This window comes from Vidua chalybeata, chromosome 8 (genome assembly GCF_026979565.1).
Source record: "Vidua chalybeata isolate OUT-0048 chromosome 8, bVidCha1 merged haplotype, whole genome shotgun sequence".
NCBI classification, from domain to species: Eukaryota; Metazoa; Chordata; class Aves; order Passeriformes; family Viduidae; genus Vidua; species Vidua chalybeata.
Genome location: NC_071537.1, coordinates 33,030,971 through 33,050,706, shown reverse-complemented (window position 1 = coordinate 33,050,706; position 19,736 = coordinate 33,030,971). Strand labels below are relative to the sequence as shown.

At 44.0% G+C, this 19,736-nt stretch overlaps 1 protein-coding gene across 4 annotated transcripts in view; it reads right to left on the bottom strand.

The window, feature by feature from the left end:
- MICU1 (mitochondrial calcium uptake 1) overlaps window positions 1-19,736 on the bottom strand; it is an 88,550-nt gene that overhangs the window by 21,575 nt on the left and 47,239 nt on the right. For 3 of the 4 annotated variants that reach the window (XM_053949607.1, XM_053949609.1, XM_053949608.1), the window contains exons 8-9: window positions 11,657-11,739; window positions 6,613-6,810 (exon numbers count right to left, since the gene is read on the bottom strand). In XM_053949607.1, coding sequence (XP_053805582.1) covers window positions 6,613-6,810; window positions 11,657-11,739 — 281 coding nt within the window. The remainder of the gene's footprint in view (window positions 1-6,612; window positions 6,811-11,656; window positions 11,740-19,736) is intronic. The other variant, XM_053949610.1, reaches the window with a different exon arrangement.

Sequence of the window (19,736 nt, the reverse complement as noted above, 5' to 3'; positions counted from 1 at the left end):
ACACATAAACAAGAGCATCTATGCTGAATTATATTTTCTAATTCACAGACTCTGATACAAACCTCCACACATTCCTGTGGCAAGGTAATGAATCCAAAGAGCACTCCTGGGATTTTGTTTGCAGGGGTCCCACACAAGGCTCTGCTGCACTGCGGGAGCTCGGCGGTGGATTTACACACCCTTTATAAACCAAAGGAGCCTGTTGGTACAGAGCAAAGCCTTCCACTGCTGCTAATGATGCAATAAATAGAAATTCCAATAAAATCCTCCACAGCTTCCCCTGCAGAGCCACTGCATCAACCATGGTGAAGTCACCTGGTTCAAATACAAGCAAGGCAGTTCTTTCCCTCCCCATGGTGGTTGCCCCATGAAGCATCCATCCCAAACAAGAGGATGCCACAGCTGCTCCTTTGTGTTCCAGCCATGCTCACAAGCAGCTGCAGCACATGAACTGCCACACCCTGCCAGCCTCACTGGCACACTCCTGGATATTTTGGTGACCAGTGACAGGACCCAAGGGAACAGCCTGAAGTTGTGTCAGGGGAAGTTTAGGCTGGATATTGGGAAAAGGTTCTTCCCCCAGAGGGTAGTCAGGCATTGGACAGGCTTCCAAGGAATGGGCATGGCCCCAAGGCTGCCAGAGCTCCAGGAGTGTTTGGATAACGTTCTCAGGCACAGGGTGGGATTGTTGGGGTGTCCTGGGCAGGGCTCCATGATCCTCGTGAGTCCCTTCCCATTCAGGACATTCTGTGATTTTACAGCTGACATGCAGTTGCTCAACATGCTCTTATAATCCTGATGCCCCCCCAAAACCATCCCACAGACTCTGCCTCTCAGAGAGAGGCTCTGGGAGGGTTTGATTTCTCTGGCACAAGTTTCCTCCCTTGGACTAGGAATGGGAACAGCATTTATGGCATCTTCTGACTGAGGCACAAAGTCCAGCTTTTGGTAACTCCGCTGTGACAGCGAGCCCCCCACCTACCAGCACTCCCCCTGCTTCGTGGAAAAAGGGACTGGAATTCGTTCAACCTGCCTTGGATTTCAACTAAACTTTCCCTGGTGCACACTTAGGCATTTCATTACCTGCTCTGCTATTCCTGACGGATGAAAATGACTTGCCTCAGACTCCTTTATGGTGACTCCTCGTGCTTACTGAGACAGTTATATCTCCCTTCTGTCTTTCCTTTAAGCTGCACATGCCATGGCCTCATAACTTATCCCTATCCTCAGATTTTTTTTTTCCATGCTAATGTTCCACTCTGAATTCTCCCCAAGTCTTTGGATGACACTGGACAAGAACTGAATGCCAGGTTTTCCCCAAACCTGAGATAGTGCAGTCAACCTGAAAGCTTCATGTGACCCTTTCCACTCACATGCCAAGACAAAAGCAGGGTGCCAGCTCTGTCAAAATCAGGAAGAGCTGTCCAAATCACTTCCACTGCCTGCCTAGAAATTCCCAGATTACATATGTGTATGCTGGACTGCACCTCCTTAACTAGAGAGCTCCCTGATGTGAAACTCTTCACAGTGGTTGGATGATCCCACTTTTAACTGGACATGTCACAAAATTCTGTCACCCACCACACTTTCATGGCTACCCCTCAAAGGCAGGGACATCAGCCTCACTTCTGTTCCCTCAACTCCTACCATGGGAAATGTAGAAGAAGGAATATGTAGGTCTGCAGGGTCTCCTGGTAACTCCCCTCTCCTTGGCACTAAATCCATCATGGCTTTGTCCATCTCTGACTTCAGAAAGTATTTCTGGAGGGCACAGCTTCCACATCCAGATCCTCTTTTCCTCCAGAGCTTTTAAAGGTTATTAGTTATCAGCATACCTTTTATCTAGTCAGGGCCTGACAACAGTAACACAGACACATCACTCATCCTCTGGGATAAACGGAGGACTCATGGGCACACTTTAGGCTTTCTGTATTTAGCCATCAGCCCATCCTCCTCTCCTTCCCCTGCAGCCAGGCCAGGAAATCACTAACAAAGAACACAAACAACTTTTGTACCTGTCATTAATTGCCCTACTGAAGAAGCAATTCCACAAGTGCTGGTTTGGCTTTTCAGATGTAAGGATCACGTGAAGGAAGAGAAAGCAACTCCGGAACTAAAGTTCTAGATGTCCAGGATACAGATACAGAAATGACAAAATCGTGCAAGTACACAAAATCCATTACAGGATTCTGCAGGCAGAAGTCATAAGGAAGAAGGGAAAACATGACATTCCCCATCATTGTTTCCACAGGGGCTGGGTCAGCAGTGAGGTTGAAGTGAGAGGATCAGCAGGTAAAGGACAACTTTGAGAGACAACACAGCTAAATCATGACAGAGACTCATAAAGGTGACTTAAAACCAAACAAAAATGCCTTGTATAAGTCCAACAGCAAACTGACCTCTAAAAAGTCTGAGTGTTGGGGCCCCTCCTTACAAAGTTCAGGCAATCTGACACTGTCAGACTTCATTTTTCAGGCAATTCCAAACAATTTACTTAAGTTACTCATTTTCCCTCTAAATGACTGCAGCAGAAATAAAGATATGTGATTCATTACTGCAAGCTTTGCTGCTTGTGTGTTAACAAATCACTGAAAACCTGGATTGCTCTGCCAGCCTATATAAAAACCAAGGCAGAATCCCAAAAAAAATCTTGAGTTAGCTGGTAACAATAGAGCAGTTTTTAATACCTGCTACAGGATTACTTGGATGCTAACTATTCCAACACTGGGACTCAGAAAGGCACTTACAGATTTAAGTTATTACCATAAAACCCAACTGAGGAGCATCAGAAATGCCTTCTGAAACCAGAGTATTTGTTAAGACAGGCCTGAGATCCCAAAGGATCTAGGACTTTCTAATGAGGTGTGTGCAGATGGAAGAGTATCCAGCACCCCTTCTTCATAAAAACCAAACCAGGCAGTAACTGTACTGGCACTGGCCATGAAAACATGAATTTCCAGGATAAAGAGATTACTCCCACATCACCTGTCACAGAACTGACACAGAAAATAAGGATTTTTACAGGTGACCACAATGATGTCTCATACCTTTGCCATATTGTTACAGAATCCCATTTTACTTTGCTTGGAAGACCTTTTTCTTGGGAGGGGCATTGGGGCATCTTTAATCCTTGGCTAACAGGAAAAATATGGAGATTAAATCAGTGCTATCAGCAGGTTTTGGGGTGCCTTGCAGGACTGACAAAGACATGGAGAACAAAGGGCTCACACACCTCTTCTACGTGCACTTCCAGAATCCTAAAAAAATTAGGCTGGAAGAGCCCCACAGGCTGGCTGGGACTCCTTTTGGTCCACCAAGGACACAGGAATATCTGGGACAGGCACTAACAAGCAGAAATAGCATAAACAATGATGTCAAGTCCCATTCATCTTCCAGACTCACAGAGATCTTCCACTCAAAAACCAAAAAAAGAGCCCAACACCACCTGTCCCAAAAAACTGATCACAGTTTTCTCCAAGTAGCTAAACCCCAAAAGGTTGAAATAAGGCATGGAAAGCTTCCCCTCTACCTCTGGCTGTGGTTACTTTCCTCATCCTTCCCTTCCTGCAACTGAGTTGACAGCTGAGTCTTCATAAAATGATGGAAAATATACTTGCATTAAAAAAAGAAATAAAAGCAGAAGAGAAGAAGAAAACACCAGGCCATGGTTACTTAAACCTGCTGTCAGCACTTCAGCCATAAGGAACATTGAAATGTTCAGGGCTTTGTCTGAGTTAATTCCTCTGTGAGAGCTTCTGCTGAATCTTAGCAAGAAATATGCATGGATATTTTGATTTAAAAAAAATGAACCAAAATCAGTAAGAGGAAAGATAAAGTGGGTTCAGACAGTCAGAAACTATTGTTCCACCTTCAGTCAGCAGAAAACAGCTCGAGTGTATGAACTGCAGAAATGCCTGGATCCTGAGCTGAAGAGAAAAAGCTTTTAAAAAAAGCCTTTCTTAAAGTAGCTTTTCAGAAGAGACAAAGCCAGATCCCAGTTGGAGAACAGAGGCTCTGGGTCACTCAGGGGCTGCACCAGCCCCACGAGATTCTTCAGACCTGCATTTCCCCAAGGACTTCCCCAGAGCTCTGAACATGAACAAAAACTGGGTTTCAAATCAACATCCCAGCTTCAGATCATGCTCCAGATTTACTGAGCCAGCAAAGGATGAGTAGATGAGGGAAGAAGAGTTCAGCTGAGCACCACCTCTCACATTTTCCTGATTTACATGGGTCAGGGTAAACCCTTCTCTCAACTCAAGAGACATCTCATCTCTGAATTACTGAGCTTTTTAAGAGACTGAGGTCATTAGGGCACTCCCTGGGAAAGGAACAACACAAACCCACCAGACGCTCGTGTGAAAAGCTCCTTAAGTGTGAACAAACACATCAAATGTGAAGCAAGGAGAAAAGCTGGGAGATCAAATCAAAAGAGATAAAAGCTGAAGAGAAGTCATGTTGCATAATGCTGGGGACAGAAATAGGCCTGATTTGCCTAAATCAATGAGAGCTATGAACAGGAAAATCAGGGCTTTAGTAGCAGGAACTGAAGGAAAAGTTAAGTTTGGCAGAACAGAACCAACAGTGTTTCAGTGGAAATGAGTATCAGCCTGGTGCTGTGCTCAAGGCTGCTGGCAGGGAGTCAGTAATGATGCCTTCATGATATTTGATAACTTACCCAGACATAAATATCTTTTATTGTCCCCAGTTATAAATAACCTATTAGAAAAGCAACTACTAGTAGCCAGGAAGATGCACAATTGACTGAAATTATCAAAACCTAAATTGTCACAACAGAAATTGAAGAACAAGTATCATGAAACTGAAAAGAAAAATCCCCGTTGCTTCTTAATGAGGGAAGTGGGGACCCGTGGAGGGAGCACAGGCCAGGAATACTTCAGTGCCCACCTCTGGAGTGAACAGGGCAGTGGAAAACCAGGGCACAGAAGAACTCTGCTTCTCTTGCCTTTACATTCAAGTTACAGCTGATTTTTCTTCACCTGAAAAAGTATTTTATTCCTTTCAATTTGCAGAGGCACTGAGGAACTGACCCAGTTCACAAAGAACATTGTCTTCAAGCAGCCTATTCCCCCTGCAAAGGCAGGGCCACTCCACCTGCTTCAAAGGCCAGGAAATGGAGGTAGTGAACCAGGCAATTGCCTTCACGAAAATAAAATAATCAGTCCTTGGGTCAGTTTCTTACTTGGATTTGTAAATTCCAAATAAAAAAGGGAATAAATTCAGTTCAAATTGCAATGACTGACTTGATAAGAACTTAATAAAATGCTGATCACACAACCTGAGCATGTGAGCAATGATACACCAGCCTGAAGTGAGAGAGCTCTAAATACTGTTGTCCTACCAGGCTGGGGGACATCATGTTGAGAACAAATCCTGATTTCCAAGGCAAATAAAAGCCTGCTTTGCTCAAGCCAGGTTGGACCTTGGAGCCTGATGCAGTGATGGGCACCATTTCCAACTGAGTCAGCTCTACCTGGGAGCTGAGACAGACCAACAAGTCCCCTGTTGCTGTCCTTCTACTGATTTTATACAGAAGAACCAAATTTTGAAGGGTGATGCTTAAATTCAGGTTACGTGACTAGGAGCAAGAGGCTGGGAGCTGCTGTTAAAACTCAGGGTAATGCAAATTAAAAAGGAGATTAAATTCAGAAGAGATGGACAACATTTCTTACAAAACATCCAAGAGTGAACAACAGAGGTCACATAATAGAGACCAGCTATTTAGGAGGATTCGAACAAGCCTTGACCACTTTCCAAGAAGAAACATTCAGAATAATGAAGCAAACAGAAAAGGTGGGGACAGAAGCAGAGATGAAGAGTTTTGGGAATGTTATAAATCCTGGTCCTTTAGGGCCCAGCTCACTGATTAGGAGTGAGACCAACCTTCCTCAGCAAGGTAGCAACAGGACACTCAGACCCTCTGTTGTTTTTCCCTTACATCATCTCATCAGCAGTGCCAAGGCAACAGGCAGGTTTTTAGAGGGACACACACCCAGGATGTGCCAGCTGCTGCTCCAACTCCACAAGAGCAGCCACCAACAAATGCTGAAGTTGTTCCATGGGGAGTGTCACAGGCACTGAAATGCTCATCAGGAATTTAATCCAAATATCCACCCCAATATTCTGATGCTAACCAGGAACTTTATTCCTTTCTATACAGGCAGTGACACATGTAACCAGCTTAACAAAAATACCTTCCCCTTCCTAAGGGTATTTATGTGACTTAATGCATGTATAACTTCCCCTGGCCTACTGGATGATTTGAAATAATTTAATTCCATTTTGTACCCTCATCTTCATAGCGATTAGGAAACATTCATCCTGTAGAAATGTTCTTTTTTCATTTTATGTGGCTCTAATAAAAAAGCCAAACGTGCCACCTGTGTTAGCACCTTGGCATCGCTGCATTTTTAGTAGGAGGATAATCCTTCTCTGCTGTTCTTAAATTCATCAGCTTGGATCTGCAAGTCACAGCTGTAGAAATTCCCTCTGTACCCTTCCCAAGCTCTTGCTCGTCCTCCAGAAGCGCCACCCTGCAGCACAATCCGTGCTGCACTGCCCTCCCCTGCACAAAAAAAAAACACTCCACACCTCAAGCTTCAGAATGTCGTGCTGCAGCTTGCGCTGGAAGTCCAGGAAGTGGGAGATGGTGAGCTTTCCCTTCAGGTCAGCCCCGAAGAAGTAGGTGGTGAGCGCGGAGTTGAAGCCGGTTTTGAGGGTGTTGCCGGTGGTGGAGCGGTCCCGGTGCCGCATGCCCATGCTGGTTTGGGAACGGATGATGCTCTGCACCTAAAAACCACAGGGAGGATGGCACAATCAACACCACACGGGTCAAGTGTCATCCTCCTTTCTTTTCCTCATCAAACAATTCTCAGGAGATACAACAATTCAAAAATTTAGCTGAACTTAAGAGAATCACAGAATGATTCAGGCTGGAAGTGACCTTAAAGACCATCTAGTTCCAAAACCTTTCCATGGGCAGGGGCATTTTCCACTAGACCAGCTTGCTCCAAGCCCTGTCCAGCGTGGCCTTGAACATCTCTAAGGATGAGGAGTCCACAACCTCTCTGGCCAACCTAGGCTTTGGCTTTTTCCGTCCATTTTAAAGGAAGAAGAGAACCAAGTGCTTAAAATGAGTTTTAGGAAACAATTCAGCCAGTTTGCAGATAATCACTCTACTGCTGATCCCACCCCTGGTCAGCAGAGCAGCTTCTTCCCAGCAAAATCCCAGGAGGTGGGGAAGCTGCAGCAATCACAGAATTCACAGAATCACTGGGTTGGAAGAGACCTTCGAGATCATCGAGTCCAACCCAGCCCCAACACCTCAACTAAACCCTGGCACCCAGTGCCACATCCAGTCTGTTTTTAAACACATCCAGGGATCGTGGGAAAGAAAAAAACTCTTCAAATGTTTTAGAGCTTCTACTCCTTTACTGCCCATCCTTGTGAGCTCACACAACCCCAGTCAGCTCACAACACATTTCTTCCCACTCGTGCACAAATCCTGGGGTTTTCAACCCAAGGGCCTCTCCTTGCTGCCTGTTGCTCTCTGTGACAGCTGGAAGTTCCTCCATCCCTGGGGCTGTGCCACCCAGCACAAAAGGCTCTTCAAAAGAACTTCCCTACCCCATAAAGATTGACCTTGAAGGATGTGACAGCCTGAAAATCCAAGAGTGTGTTATTTTAAGGGTTCTGTGCAAATTTAAGGGGGCAGCCAAACCAAATGCAGCCATATCCTCTCTCCTCAAGTATCTCATGGACATGGCTGCATTTAGCTTGGGAGTAGTGAGATCCTCAAGTATCTCACTAAACTACCAAGTTGAACTGAGTGATTATTGCTGGGATAAGAGAAGCCAGGCTTATTCTCTGTGTAGTAACTGATGTCTTCCAACAAGGCAGCAGAAGGATTCATATTAAGGACAAGAAGTTTGAAAAAGGAGGGGAAAAAAAAGCCACCTGACAACCCAGACTTCCCAAAGCTCCAGCAAACACCGCTGCTTTGCCATCAGCCTCTTCCCCCTGCAGACAAAAATTGGACGGGAGGAAGAAAAGCAGCTGCCAAGAGCTCCAGCTGTCACAAGGATGCCAGAACCTCATTATTGCGGTATTCGGTATGTTCAACTTTTTCCTAATGAGAGAGTGAGTGCTGGAACAGCCCCAAAGGGGATGCTCTGGAGGAAAATACTGTGCTGCTGCTGCTGGGTTCACCTTGCTGGAAACCCTGCATCCCAACCAGAGACTGCTGGCTGTTCTGCCACAAGGAAAATCAAGTCGAGGAGAAAATCAAGAGGAAAAAGGTACAGAAAAGAGGTTTTGAGACTTTTTGGTTACTCTGATGTGAGGAAGGATGTGGGGTGCCCTAATTGTGGCCTTCCATTGCCTGAAGGGAGTCTGCAAGAAACATGGAGAGAGACTATTTACAAGGGTAATGGCTTTACACTGAAAGAGAGGAGCTTTAGACTACATGTTAAGAGGAAATTCTTCTCTGTGTGGGTGGTGAGGCCATGGCAGAGGTTGCCCAGAGAAGCTGTGACTGCCCGTTCCTGGAAGAGTTCAAGGACAAGCTGGATAGAACCTGGAGCAACCTGGGATAGAGGAAGGTGTCCCTGCCTATGGCAGGGGGGTTGGAATGAAATGATCTTTAAGGTGCTTCCCAACCCAAACCGTTCAGGAATTCTCTGATTTTTGCACTGTAAATAGCAACTCCTTAGTTAGCTTTGAGCTTCACTTTTAACTGTGAGCTCTGCAGGCAGCACAGTTTGGAGACAAATATTTATAAACTGTCTGAAGCAAGGCAATTTAAGGCCAGCTTGGAAAACTGCCCCTGTTTCTACATGAGTGTTTACCACACTGCAGACTGCTCCACAGAGCAGCTTCTCCTGGGTGTTATTTATATGGAATCCTATGGCTCTCTTTTCCTCTCCCATCTGTAACAAGTGTCGGACAGGTTGAAAATCCACCTGTGGGCCAAACTGGAGCCAAACTGATTTAACTAGTCCCTGTTTTGGGTAACCCTTTCAATGCCCAGAAAGGCAGGCACCACTGCAAGGAGCTGCCCTCACCCACAGCTCATCAATTGTGCAAGGACATGGAGCTCTGAGATGCTCCATGATTTGTTCATATTTCAGCCTAAGTGTTTGTCATGTTTCATCTTTTGTACCAGATGAGGAGGAAAAAAAAATTAAAATACTTAAAGACTCAAAGAGAAATCACCAGTAACACTGCCTGCAAGTTTTCTACTTTTTTAGCCAGCTTCTTTAAAAGTAGAGGAGTAAACTAACAATTTACATGCCAAAGGATGAAGAATTGAAGGCAATACTGATGCAGACACCACATTATTCAGGACTAAGCACTAACCACATGCCTCACTGGATAAAAAAATCTCAAATTCTTCAACAAGGCCTGAAGAAATGAAATGGTTTTTTATTAGGTAGTTAAAGCCTCCAGCTTAGTCACATATTAACTAAATTACTGAAGTAATTTTCTTTCCTGATGAGGTTTTCAAACAGCAGTGAGAAGAGGGACCTGCAAAGAGAAGGTGTGAGGGAGGAGCAGGAAGCTCATTCCCACCTGCTCACAGCCAGCGGGGATGGAATGATGCTTCCCTGATGGTCCTTTTCTTCCCCCTCTTTTTCCACCCATTCTTCCCAAAATGATGTTGCTCTTTTAAACTGCTGCATAATCCCCCTGAGAAGGCCTGTTCCAGCTGCTCCTGCCAGGTAAGATTAACAGGACAGAGCTGCAAACCCTGACATCCTGCATGCTCTTCCCAAGGCATTTCCATAAGGAGTGAAAAAGAGGATTTATCATATAAACAATTGTTTGTAATGTTATATGTTTGGATAATTAGATATATGCGCCTCCCACTGGAGCTGTGTTTGTTCTTGCATTAAATCAGTATCTTCACAGATATCTTCTCACTTTCCAAAACACCTCCTTCATCCTCTTACTCTCAGCCTTCACCCAAATATTCTGATGCTAACCAGGAACTTTATTCCTTTCTATACAGGCAGTGACACATGTAACCAGCTTAACAAAAATACCTTCCCCTTCCTAAGGATATCTATGTGACTTAATGCATGTATAACTTCCCCTGGCCTACTGGATGATTTGAAATAATTTAATTCCATTTTGTACCCTCATCTTCATAGCGATTAGGAAACATTCATCCTGTAGAAATGTTACTTTTTCCTTTTATGTGGCTCTAATAAAAAAGCCAAACGTGAAACCTGTGTTAGCACCTTGGCATCGCTGCATTTTTAGTAGGAGGTTAATCCTTCTCTGCTTTTCTTAAGTTCATCTATCTCCATAATTGATTTCATTTTAGAACATTACAACCACCATAAATCACCTTTTGGACTGTTCAATATGATCACATAGCTGCAGTGGAGTGCTATCTCCATGCACTGTGCAGATAGAAGGAAGAACAGAGATTTTTTTACTTGGGGAAAGGAAGGAACATGAACATTTCAAGCTGTCAAGTGAAGTGATATCAGACTGCAGATCAACACACTCCAGTCTCCTCTGAGTCCAAAGTGTGCATCTAAAACCTGCACTTACCCACATATATTCCATGGCTCTGGAGCAAGCTTGTGATGATGACATCATACACACAGGTAATAATTTAAGGAGGATGACAGCAAAAGATTAGAAAGGGAAGGTAATTCAACTGACCTCCTTTGCCACTAGTTCTTCCCATTTATAGCAAGTGCGCCAAGCATGACCTTGTAGAGACTCTTCTGCAGTTAATTACTCATTGAGCCAACTCATGAGTAAGAATCTGTCCCTGGAATTCTCCTGGGCTGCTTTGTTCTTGGGTAGCACTTTGTAAATGCATTTAAGTTTCCTTTTATGAATAGCACACACTGGTGATTCAGGATGTGATTTCAGGGTGTTTATAAGTTGCCACTATCTTAAGGCTAGAAATAGGCAAGAAAAATCACACTCTTCAGCCTGGGGAGGGCAAATCTTTTCCCCACTGACAGCTCAAGCCTTCAATCTATTCTCACTTGGACACAACCATAAATCACAGCTTATAGGAAGAGCTCACCAGTATCAGACATGAAGGCTAAACTGATTAAAAAACCTGCAGCAAAGTCCCTGTTGAGGAAGCCTTGTAAGAAGTAGAGGACTAATGAAAATATGTTCTCAATAACACGTTTTTGGATTACATTGGAATAAGTGGATAAATTCTCCTCTGAAGCAGACTTACCTTGGCTATTCTCTGAAGACAAAATTAAGGAATGCAGTAGAAGCTGTGAAGGCAGTAGGATCAAAATCCCATTTTATCAGTGGAGTGAAAGTTCTCTGTCTACCTTGTAGGTGACTTTTTGTAAGGAAAATGTTACAGAACCATAGAATGGTTTGGGGTGGAAGGGACCTTAAAGCTCATCCAGTTCCACCCCCTGCCACAGGCAGGGACACTTTCCACTAGACCAGGTTGCTCCAAGGCCCACGAAGCTGGCCTTGAATGTTGGTGACAAAGTCACAGGAAATCTCAGATTCTGAATTTGTACTGCTGGTTGTCCTGGTTAAATGAAAAATTTTCTCTAAGCACAAAAATAAAAGGCAGCAACAACACAGAGGAACACTGTGCTTACAGCTAAGGTGCCACAGCACTGATTGTTCAACTTGCCTGCTCAAACTCTTCCATGTCCACCTCGCCGTCACCGTTCAGATCAAACATCTTAAAGGCGATTTCAAAATTCCTCTGGGGAGCTACATGAAAAACCCAACAAAACACAAAAACCAGTTAACAAAGATACAAAAGCCCAATTAAAAAAGAGCACAAATTCTGAATGACTTTATCCAAAAGCAATTTTGCCTAATTCTTTCAATTTTAGTGAAGAAATGCAGCTCTTAGGAATCTCTAACTATTAGCTTCATAATACTCCTTTCACCAAAGATCTTGACAAGGAGTTGTAAGGAGGAGATATTTCTGGAACCTTTATCCTATTTACAGGTGGAAAAAGCTGGAAAGCAAGATGCCATCTGGTATTTCTAATGACAGTTAACAGAAAATGATGCTGCAGCAAGAGCTCCAGCCTGTTCCATGCAGTCAAACACCCGTTTGGCCAGAGGATTTCCTCAGGCACTGCACTCTCTGTGCTTCCCATGGGTGAGGAGCAAATCTGGAATCTGGGCAGTTCTCAGTTCTTGCCTCCCTGTACAAATTTAAACAAATCATGACCACCCTGTCTCAGCCCAGTCATGACACTGAGATGAGGTGTGGGCTGGAGCTCACGAGCTAAGACGCTGCCACACGTTATTTGTCATTGCATTTAGTCTGTGCTGTCATGGTTTATTTAGTCAGAACTGTGGAAGCATCACTTCCCAGCCAACCACACTCTTTTCCCTGCATCCCACCACAGAATTTCAGTACATTTCCATTCTGGGCTCTGTAACCCATCACTGTTTGAAGCTACAATGCAGCGCCACAATTTTTTCCCAAATTAAGTTAATGTATGAGGATTTATCATGCTCTGCTACTTTCAAATACACACCTCCTACAGGATTTGTGGTGTTTGCTGGGATTTCTAGGGAATCCTCTAGGTTATAACTAATGCTAAGGCTGTCATCTTAAGTGATCAGTTAAAACTTAGCTCCTTTTTTCATTTCCCAGATCTAATCTAGATCACTGGGGTTGTTCAGCCCTCTTTAACCTCATTTGTGCAATCAACTTTTAATATTTTCAGTGGATGCTCAGGGTATAACGAGTTTTTGCATCCACCCTTCTGTGGGAAGGCACTTCCCAAATGGGGGTGGGAGAGGGGAGACAAAGAAGAATCACTCAGACAAAAGGAAATGAATATGGAATTAACTGAACTGGATTTTGGATGTTTGTTACAGCTTCAGTTCAAAACATTCACACTGTGTTTTCTCCTTGCTGTAATAAAGACTAGCAGTTTATCAGGAAAAGATTCAGCAGACAGGTTAATGAGACCCCTTTTCCCAAACACTTTGTGCCCAAAATAGATGAGTAAGGGCATTGGGGCTGATGGCAGGGACAGCCTGTCACTACCTGCTTGATATACACAGCACACGTGGTCCCGCTGTTATCATCCCTGCACCTCCAATTTCCCCCTGCCAATTCCTCGAGCTTGGAATTCCAGACACCACGTGCAGGAGCAGCATCTCCTGTGACCACACCACGTGCTGGGTCATCCCCCCTTCCACCCACATCCCTGCTGTGCCTCCACACAGCTCCTCCCTCCTGCTGCTGGGAGGGGGAGACCTTCACTCTCTGTCCCTCATTAGCTCAGTGTTAATTGACCTGGGGACAGCCAGTCCCCAGCACCACCTTCATAATCTCTCCAATGATACATCGAATTTAAGGGATTAAGCCTCCTCTGTATCCATCCAGAAATTAATCTCCAGTGATTATTTTCCCCATTTTCTTGAAGAGCAACAAGCTTCCAACTACCCCCTTAATATTTCAAGAACACATGCAATTTTATTCACTTTAATTGCAAGTACTGCATGAAAGCCTGGAGGCAATTTCTTCTTATTAGCCCCAAAAACTGGCACTCTGGAAATGGTGTTTCCTCTATGATGAAGAGGAGGAACAGACAAAACTCTCATCTAGTTACAAGGTTCTAGAAAAAGAGTAGTCAACAAATATTTCTTATCCCATTTTCTCTACCAGGGTATAATGATGTTTATTTAAAGATTGGGAAATTTGTTACTCCTTGTGAAAAACTGTCACAGTTTGGGGTTTTTTTCCCCCCTTTTTAAGGAAATATATAATACCACATCCCATTTGTGCAGACACACAGTGAACAAAGTAAAATACTCACTTGTCCCTCACAAGGCCATTTCTCTCCTTTTCCCTCTTTAAACACACATTACCATAAGCAGTTTATCAAAGCCCCAGAGGAGAACAACACCTCCAAAACTTAAATGAGCAGTTCAGCATCAAAAATCTGCAGGGTCAGTATTTTCTAAAGACAGGGAAGGGTGGCTTTAAATTGGCAAATTCAATTACTTCACTCCTTCAGCTAATAAATGGCATGGCTGGTTTCTTCCTTTGATCTACATATCCAGCTCCAATTACCTGTAATGACACTTCAATCCAAACGATGTGACCCTGAGCCAGAGGAACCAGAGGGCACCCAAGACAATTAGCTCATCCCACTCCTGCTCAGGAATGAATGTTCATTAGAGATGTACACCCCTGATGTCCAGGACTGGATTTATGGGGCCTGGGTCTGATGATTTCTGCTTCTCCCTTTGGCTGTGATGCTTCTGGCCAGGATTTATGGGGGAAGAGCTGCCCCGACAGCGGCCAATCCCACCGCGCCCGCCTTGGCCATTACCTCAGCTTGCACAACCTCCATTTCTCTTCCTCTTCCTGCACTTATATCCCTCAAACTTATAGATCACAAAAGCAGCAGACACCAGATTGCCCAGCTAAATGCAGCCTTTCCCTCCCTCTTATTTTGCCCCCCAAATTTTACCATTCTCAACGGCAGCATCTCTAAATTTCCCTGCTGCCTCCTTAATTAAGATGCCTCCAAACAAACCCAATATTCCTCCTGCAGTGGTTTCCAAAGCCATTTAAAGGACTGTTTGGTTTTCATATGGCCTGATGCCTGTCATGATAAGGGAAAACCACCTCTGGATTTTCCCTAAGTGCTTAGCTGCATTCCCAGCTCTCTCTGATTGTGTGAGCTGTCTCCTCGCCATCCTTTTTGACATTATTTAAAATAGAGACTGTTTCATTGTGACTGATTTCCCTTGGGCAATGAGACAGAAACTGGTTAGGGCAACTGCAGTTTCTTTTTTAGTTTTATTTCTATCTTTAGATGTTCAGGAGGATCCTCCAAATCATTAACGTGGAAGCATGGAATGGTTTGGGTTGTAAGGAACCTCAGAAATCACCTATTTCCAGTCCCTGCCATTAGGCCAACATGAGTGAAAACGTGGTACTGAAGCCCACACCACTATCAGTGAACTCCTAGCTTACAGATATATGGAAAGATCCATATATATAGACCTAGAATAGATATATGGAAAGATCTGGTTGAAATGATCTGTAATTCCACCAGCTCTCCATGCCAAGTTGCTTTTTCAACTAACCCGGGATTTAGTGCAAAGAGCAATTAACATTTTTCTTGATTCATTTGTTCCAATCAAATATTTGGGGACAGAAAGAGAGCAAGTAAAGCAGAAGCCAAACACAGGAATGTTAGAGAGATGAGTGCCCTCCACCAGCAAACAAATAACAAGCAGCAGCACTGACCACATGGAAAAAAACCCACTTGGTTCCAGCAGGGTAAAGCCCTCGGGAAGCTCTGAGGGATGAGATGGGTTGATTAGGCATCTTTAAGCCAATTATGCCATTTTAAACTATTTTCAATTATTCAATGGATCAATTTGCAGCACTCAATTGCTCTTTACAGCCCTGTACTCTCAGCAGAAGCAAAGCACTCTGAAAGACATTAAAAGCCCGCTGATGAGAAAGGCCACATTTCCTTGGTTTTGTGCTCATTTGGGATCTTCTCTTTCCCAAAAACTCAACATTCCACACTTGGAGACACCTCTCAGTGTATCTTGCCCTCTGACCTCCAGTAGAGGAACTGCAATTTAAGAAAACCAAAATCTTAACACACTTTTGGAGAATACACTTTGCTCCCTCCTCATGGAGCTGGGAATTTCTTTGCCAAAACAGGGTGATTTTTTGGTGATATTACTTAGAGGAAGTAAAACTTCTGGCTACTCCTAAGAAAACACTGGAATATCTCGTCTTTTGGTGAGAATTTATACACAAAGCAGTTCATGGCTCCCAAGGCTTAATAACTCCCCAGGCAACTCCAGTGTGGGAAGAAGGATCAAGAACTCAGCTGGGAAAAAATCAGTCATTCAGAGTTAAATATCCTATGGTTGCTTCTATTCCATTTATCCCAAAATTAAGAAAAATAGATGGGCAAAGGGCACAGTATCCCGAAAGTGAATCAATCCCAAATTAACAGAGTCCTGAAGCAGAGACAGCTATCCCATAGAATATAGATGGCTGAGCACCAGCTGCAGTAAGTACAGGGGGAAAAACCCATTAAACCTAAAGTTGCAGATATTTTCCTTTCATTACTATTCCACCATTTCAGAAAATGAATCCAAATCATACCAAGTAGGGGTTTTTTTTAATGTTAATGAACCCCGAAATGTAAGTAACAGGCAGCTAAAAAACTGAGCCCACAGCATAGACACCGAGCCACAATATCATCAGTTCTAGAGGAAAAATGGGTTATTTCTTCTCACAAAGAAGGATCAGAATTAACTCTGAAATAATGCAAGTGCGGCATCTTGGGATACCGGGGAGAAATTCTTCCCTGGGAGGGTGGGGAGGCCCTGGCACAGAGAAGCTGTGGCTGCCTCATCCCTGAATCCCCCATCCCATCACACCACACAAATCTAAGGGATGAAGACATGAACAGAGGAAGACCAGGTGAAGGATGCAGGCTGACAGAGCCTCCCATGCCCCAGTCTGAGTTTTCAAATCACTGGGGAACATCCCCAATTGCCCATTGTGAAAATTCATTCACATTTCTGTCCTTCAGCATGGCACAAGTGGGATGCCAAGCCAGAGAGCTCTCCCCGTGCCAGGAAGCAACCAGGCTTGTGTTTGGAAGCTGGGATATTCCTTGGAAGATGCTGCTCAGATACATCTTGGAAATGCCACACAGCAGTGACTGGGCTGGCAGAAAGGTAGGAAGACATCCTTACTCCAAATAGATGGAGATGGACCCATGGAGGGTCTGGAAAGACTGAAGATAAAATTAACAGGAACAGAACTCAAACAAAAATAGTCCTATAAACTCAAAGCAACCTTCTCTTGAGGAAATGGGCCCCATGGCACTGGGCACAGCTGTATTACCCCACCACTGGTGAGGTAACAGATTTCACTCATGGCAGGGGTGGGGCTGAAGAATTTCCTGTCAGCCAGGAATAATTTATTCAGAACAGTCATGGTCCAAAGGGACTCTGGAGATCCCAGTGTGGGAGAAGATGTCCCTCCATTGCAGGGATATGCACAGAGTTCAATATCTTGCCAGAACAGAATTTCCAGAGTTAGATGGCTTGAAATTTATTCCCTACACAGAAAAACAAAAACCAGACTTGAATCTATCCTAAGTTACCTGCTGTGATGGGAGAAGGAGATGCAGGTCTGCTATGAGAGCCCTGGCAAATGGCTAATTATTGTGGCTTCAGCCAATGTTATTTAACCCTCCTGCCAGGAGAATTAAATCCTGTGGAAACAGCACCAATTTATTCTTTTAATGCCCAGCTCTCTTCAGTACCTGTTAATGAGGGCAGAAGTAGTGTGCCTTGACAATGGACCCCATTTGCTGGGAAACTGCAGTCACTGGCGATGGAAAAGCTCTTTTTCTACTGCCTCCATTTGTTTTGCAAGTTCCAAAGCAAAAACCTCTTTGGTCAGGGAAGTCTTTGTTTTCCTATAACATTCAAAGGATCCAAGGGAAATTCCATCAGAATTTGCTCATCTTCCTACCTCTGCCCCAAAACATGAGAAACAGCTGAAGCAACAGAAGCCGTGGAGTTTCCTCAAGGCCTCTCAGCTCTCATTGCCTTTAACAGAAGGCTGACTTTCTGAAGCAGCTAAAAGCCATTTTATTAGTTGTTTTAAAAAGAAAATACACAGAAACATGGCAAGCAAGGAGAACAGACAGGGTTGGAGTGAGAAATGGCTCGTAAATAAGATACGGCGACAGATTCATTTTCTGAGCAATGTGCAAACAGCTGCCTGAGAGCAACATGAAATGAAGCCTCCAGCCCTCTCTCCTCCTCTCAATCCCCATTTCACAGAACTCAGTTGGAGGGAGCTTCAGGTCAAGCTGCAAAGACAACTGAAATGAGGAGTCTGGGGAAGCGCTCCCAAAGCCTGGCCGAGCACAACGACACAGAGCCCTCAGGGCTTCTTGTTTCCCAAAGCTCTCATTGACCAGTTTGGAGCCCAATGAGCCAAACCAGACCATGATGGATCTCTCCCCATCACTCTCCCTCCTGCTTCCCTCCACCAGACCCAATCTCCCACTTCCTCCTTTTGATTATCCTGCTTAGTGCTCAAAATGCCACCTTCCTTTCCCAATATTTATTTGGTTTTATCTACTTGATGTAATCTACAGCTCCACCTTTGTCCAGATACTTCCCTAATGTCTGGGTTATTTAAACAACACAGGGAGAAAACCAATATTGAACTGTCACATTTAAGATTTACTTTCATCATTCTATTTTATCTATTTATAAAAAAAAGTCTATTTATTTATTTCTCTGATTTATTTATTTATTTCTAGGGAAAAGAACTCAATCAGGAACTACTGGATTCCTGCAAAGCAATATTCAGTAGTCAGAGAGTAAACCAGTGGGGTGCAACAGCAAGTTTTCTGTTTAGCCACAGGGTAAGGCTTGGTTGGGAGCTAATTTTACAAAAGCAAATGCTTTGGAAATGAAACCCAAACTCTTCCTCTGGGGAATCACTGTTTAACAGGAGCTCCAGAGACATTCCTCTATCTTCAGTAATTATTTAGCAAACTCCACAAATATTTCTAAGTCAGCCTCAAAGCCCTGGAATTTTTTTTCCTCTTTTTTTTTTTTTTAATTTTCCTTTTTGAAAGCTCCTGCCTTGCCCACCCTTCACCTGGCTCCTCAAAGCCAGTTCTGTCTCCTCATTAATCTAACTCCCCTGTAATTGTGGACATGCTCAAAAGCCCAAGAACAAGAGGAATAAAACCCTGTCCCTCCCTCACAGACCCCAAAACAAGGATGGCTGCTCCTCCAACACAAGGTGGTCTTTTTCTTTTATTGTCACAACAAACAAGTTAAAGCAAAGGAAGAACAATTTCTCTTACTGCTGCCTGTGGAAGCACATGAAATTAATTTTGCGCCCTGTGTACTTGATTAGGGGGTTGTTCACCACCAGCACAACCATAAAAACAAGGGCAAGAGTGTTTTCCAAACCACACTCAGTAATGTGATACCAGAGGTTTGAGAGTTCATTGTCATCTCTGGAGGCTCAGATGAAAAGACCTCATTACACAAGTGAATACCTGAGATCATTTTGGCACAGCCCAGATGAATGGAAGAAAGGAACAGCAAAGGTCTTAAAAGCCAGTTTGGAGACTCAGTCAAATAAAAAAAAGCAAATTAAAGTCATAAAACAAATTCCCTGGCTTGACCCAGCTTTATCTCTCTGGTTGTTTTCACACATGAAGGTCACACACAAGTCTGCCCCCGCCAGGTCCGTTTGACAACAAACAAGACCTTGAGCATTGCTGCTTCCCAGGAATAGATCCTCAGTAAATGCAGAGCTGCCTCTCATGTCTCCTGTTACAACATGCAAGAACATGGGGGGAGAATAAAGCACCTGTTGCTGTGACAAAGCATCAGTGATTAATCCAGCTGGCTCCCTGAACAGCACTGGGCAGGCAGCAGTGGGCTCTGCAGGTAACTGGGAAGCACCCAGTTTTTTAATTCCACAAATCAGGTCAGCATGGAATGGATACTTACAAGATTAGATGGCCAAGTTTTCTCTTTTTAAATCTGAAAATAAAATGTCTCAAGTTCATTTGGACAGTGGCTTATTCCCCCTTACCCCACATTTTCTAATGGGGCTGAGAAATTGTCATTGACTTTCCTGTTTATAACACAGCACCTTCCAAGCAGTCAGAGAAGCTCTGCAAATGAGGTTTTGAGCTTGA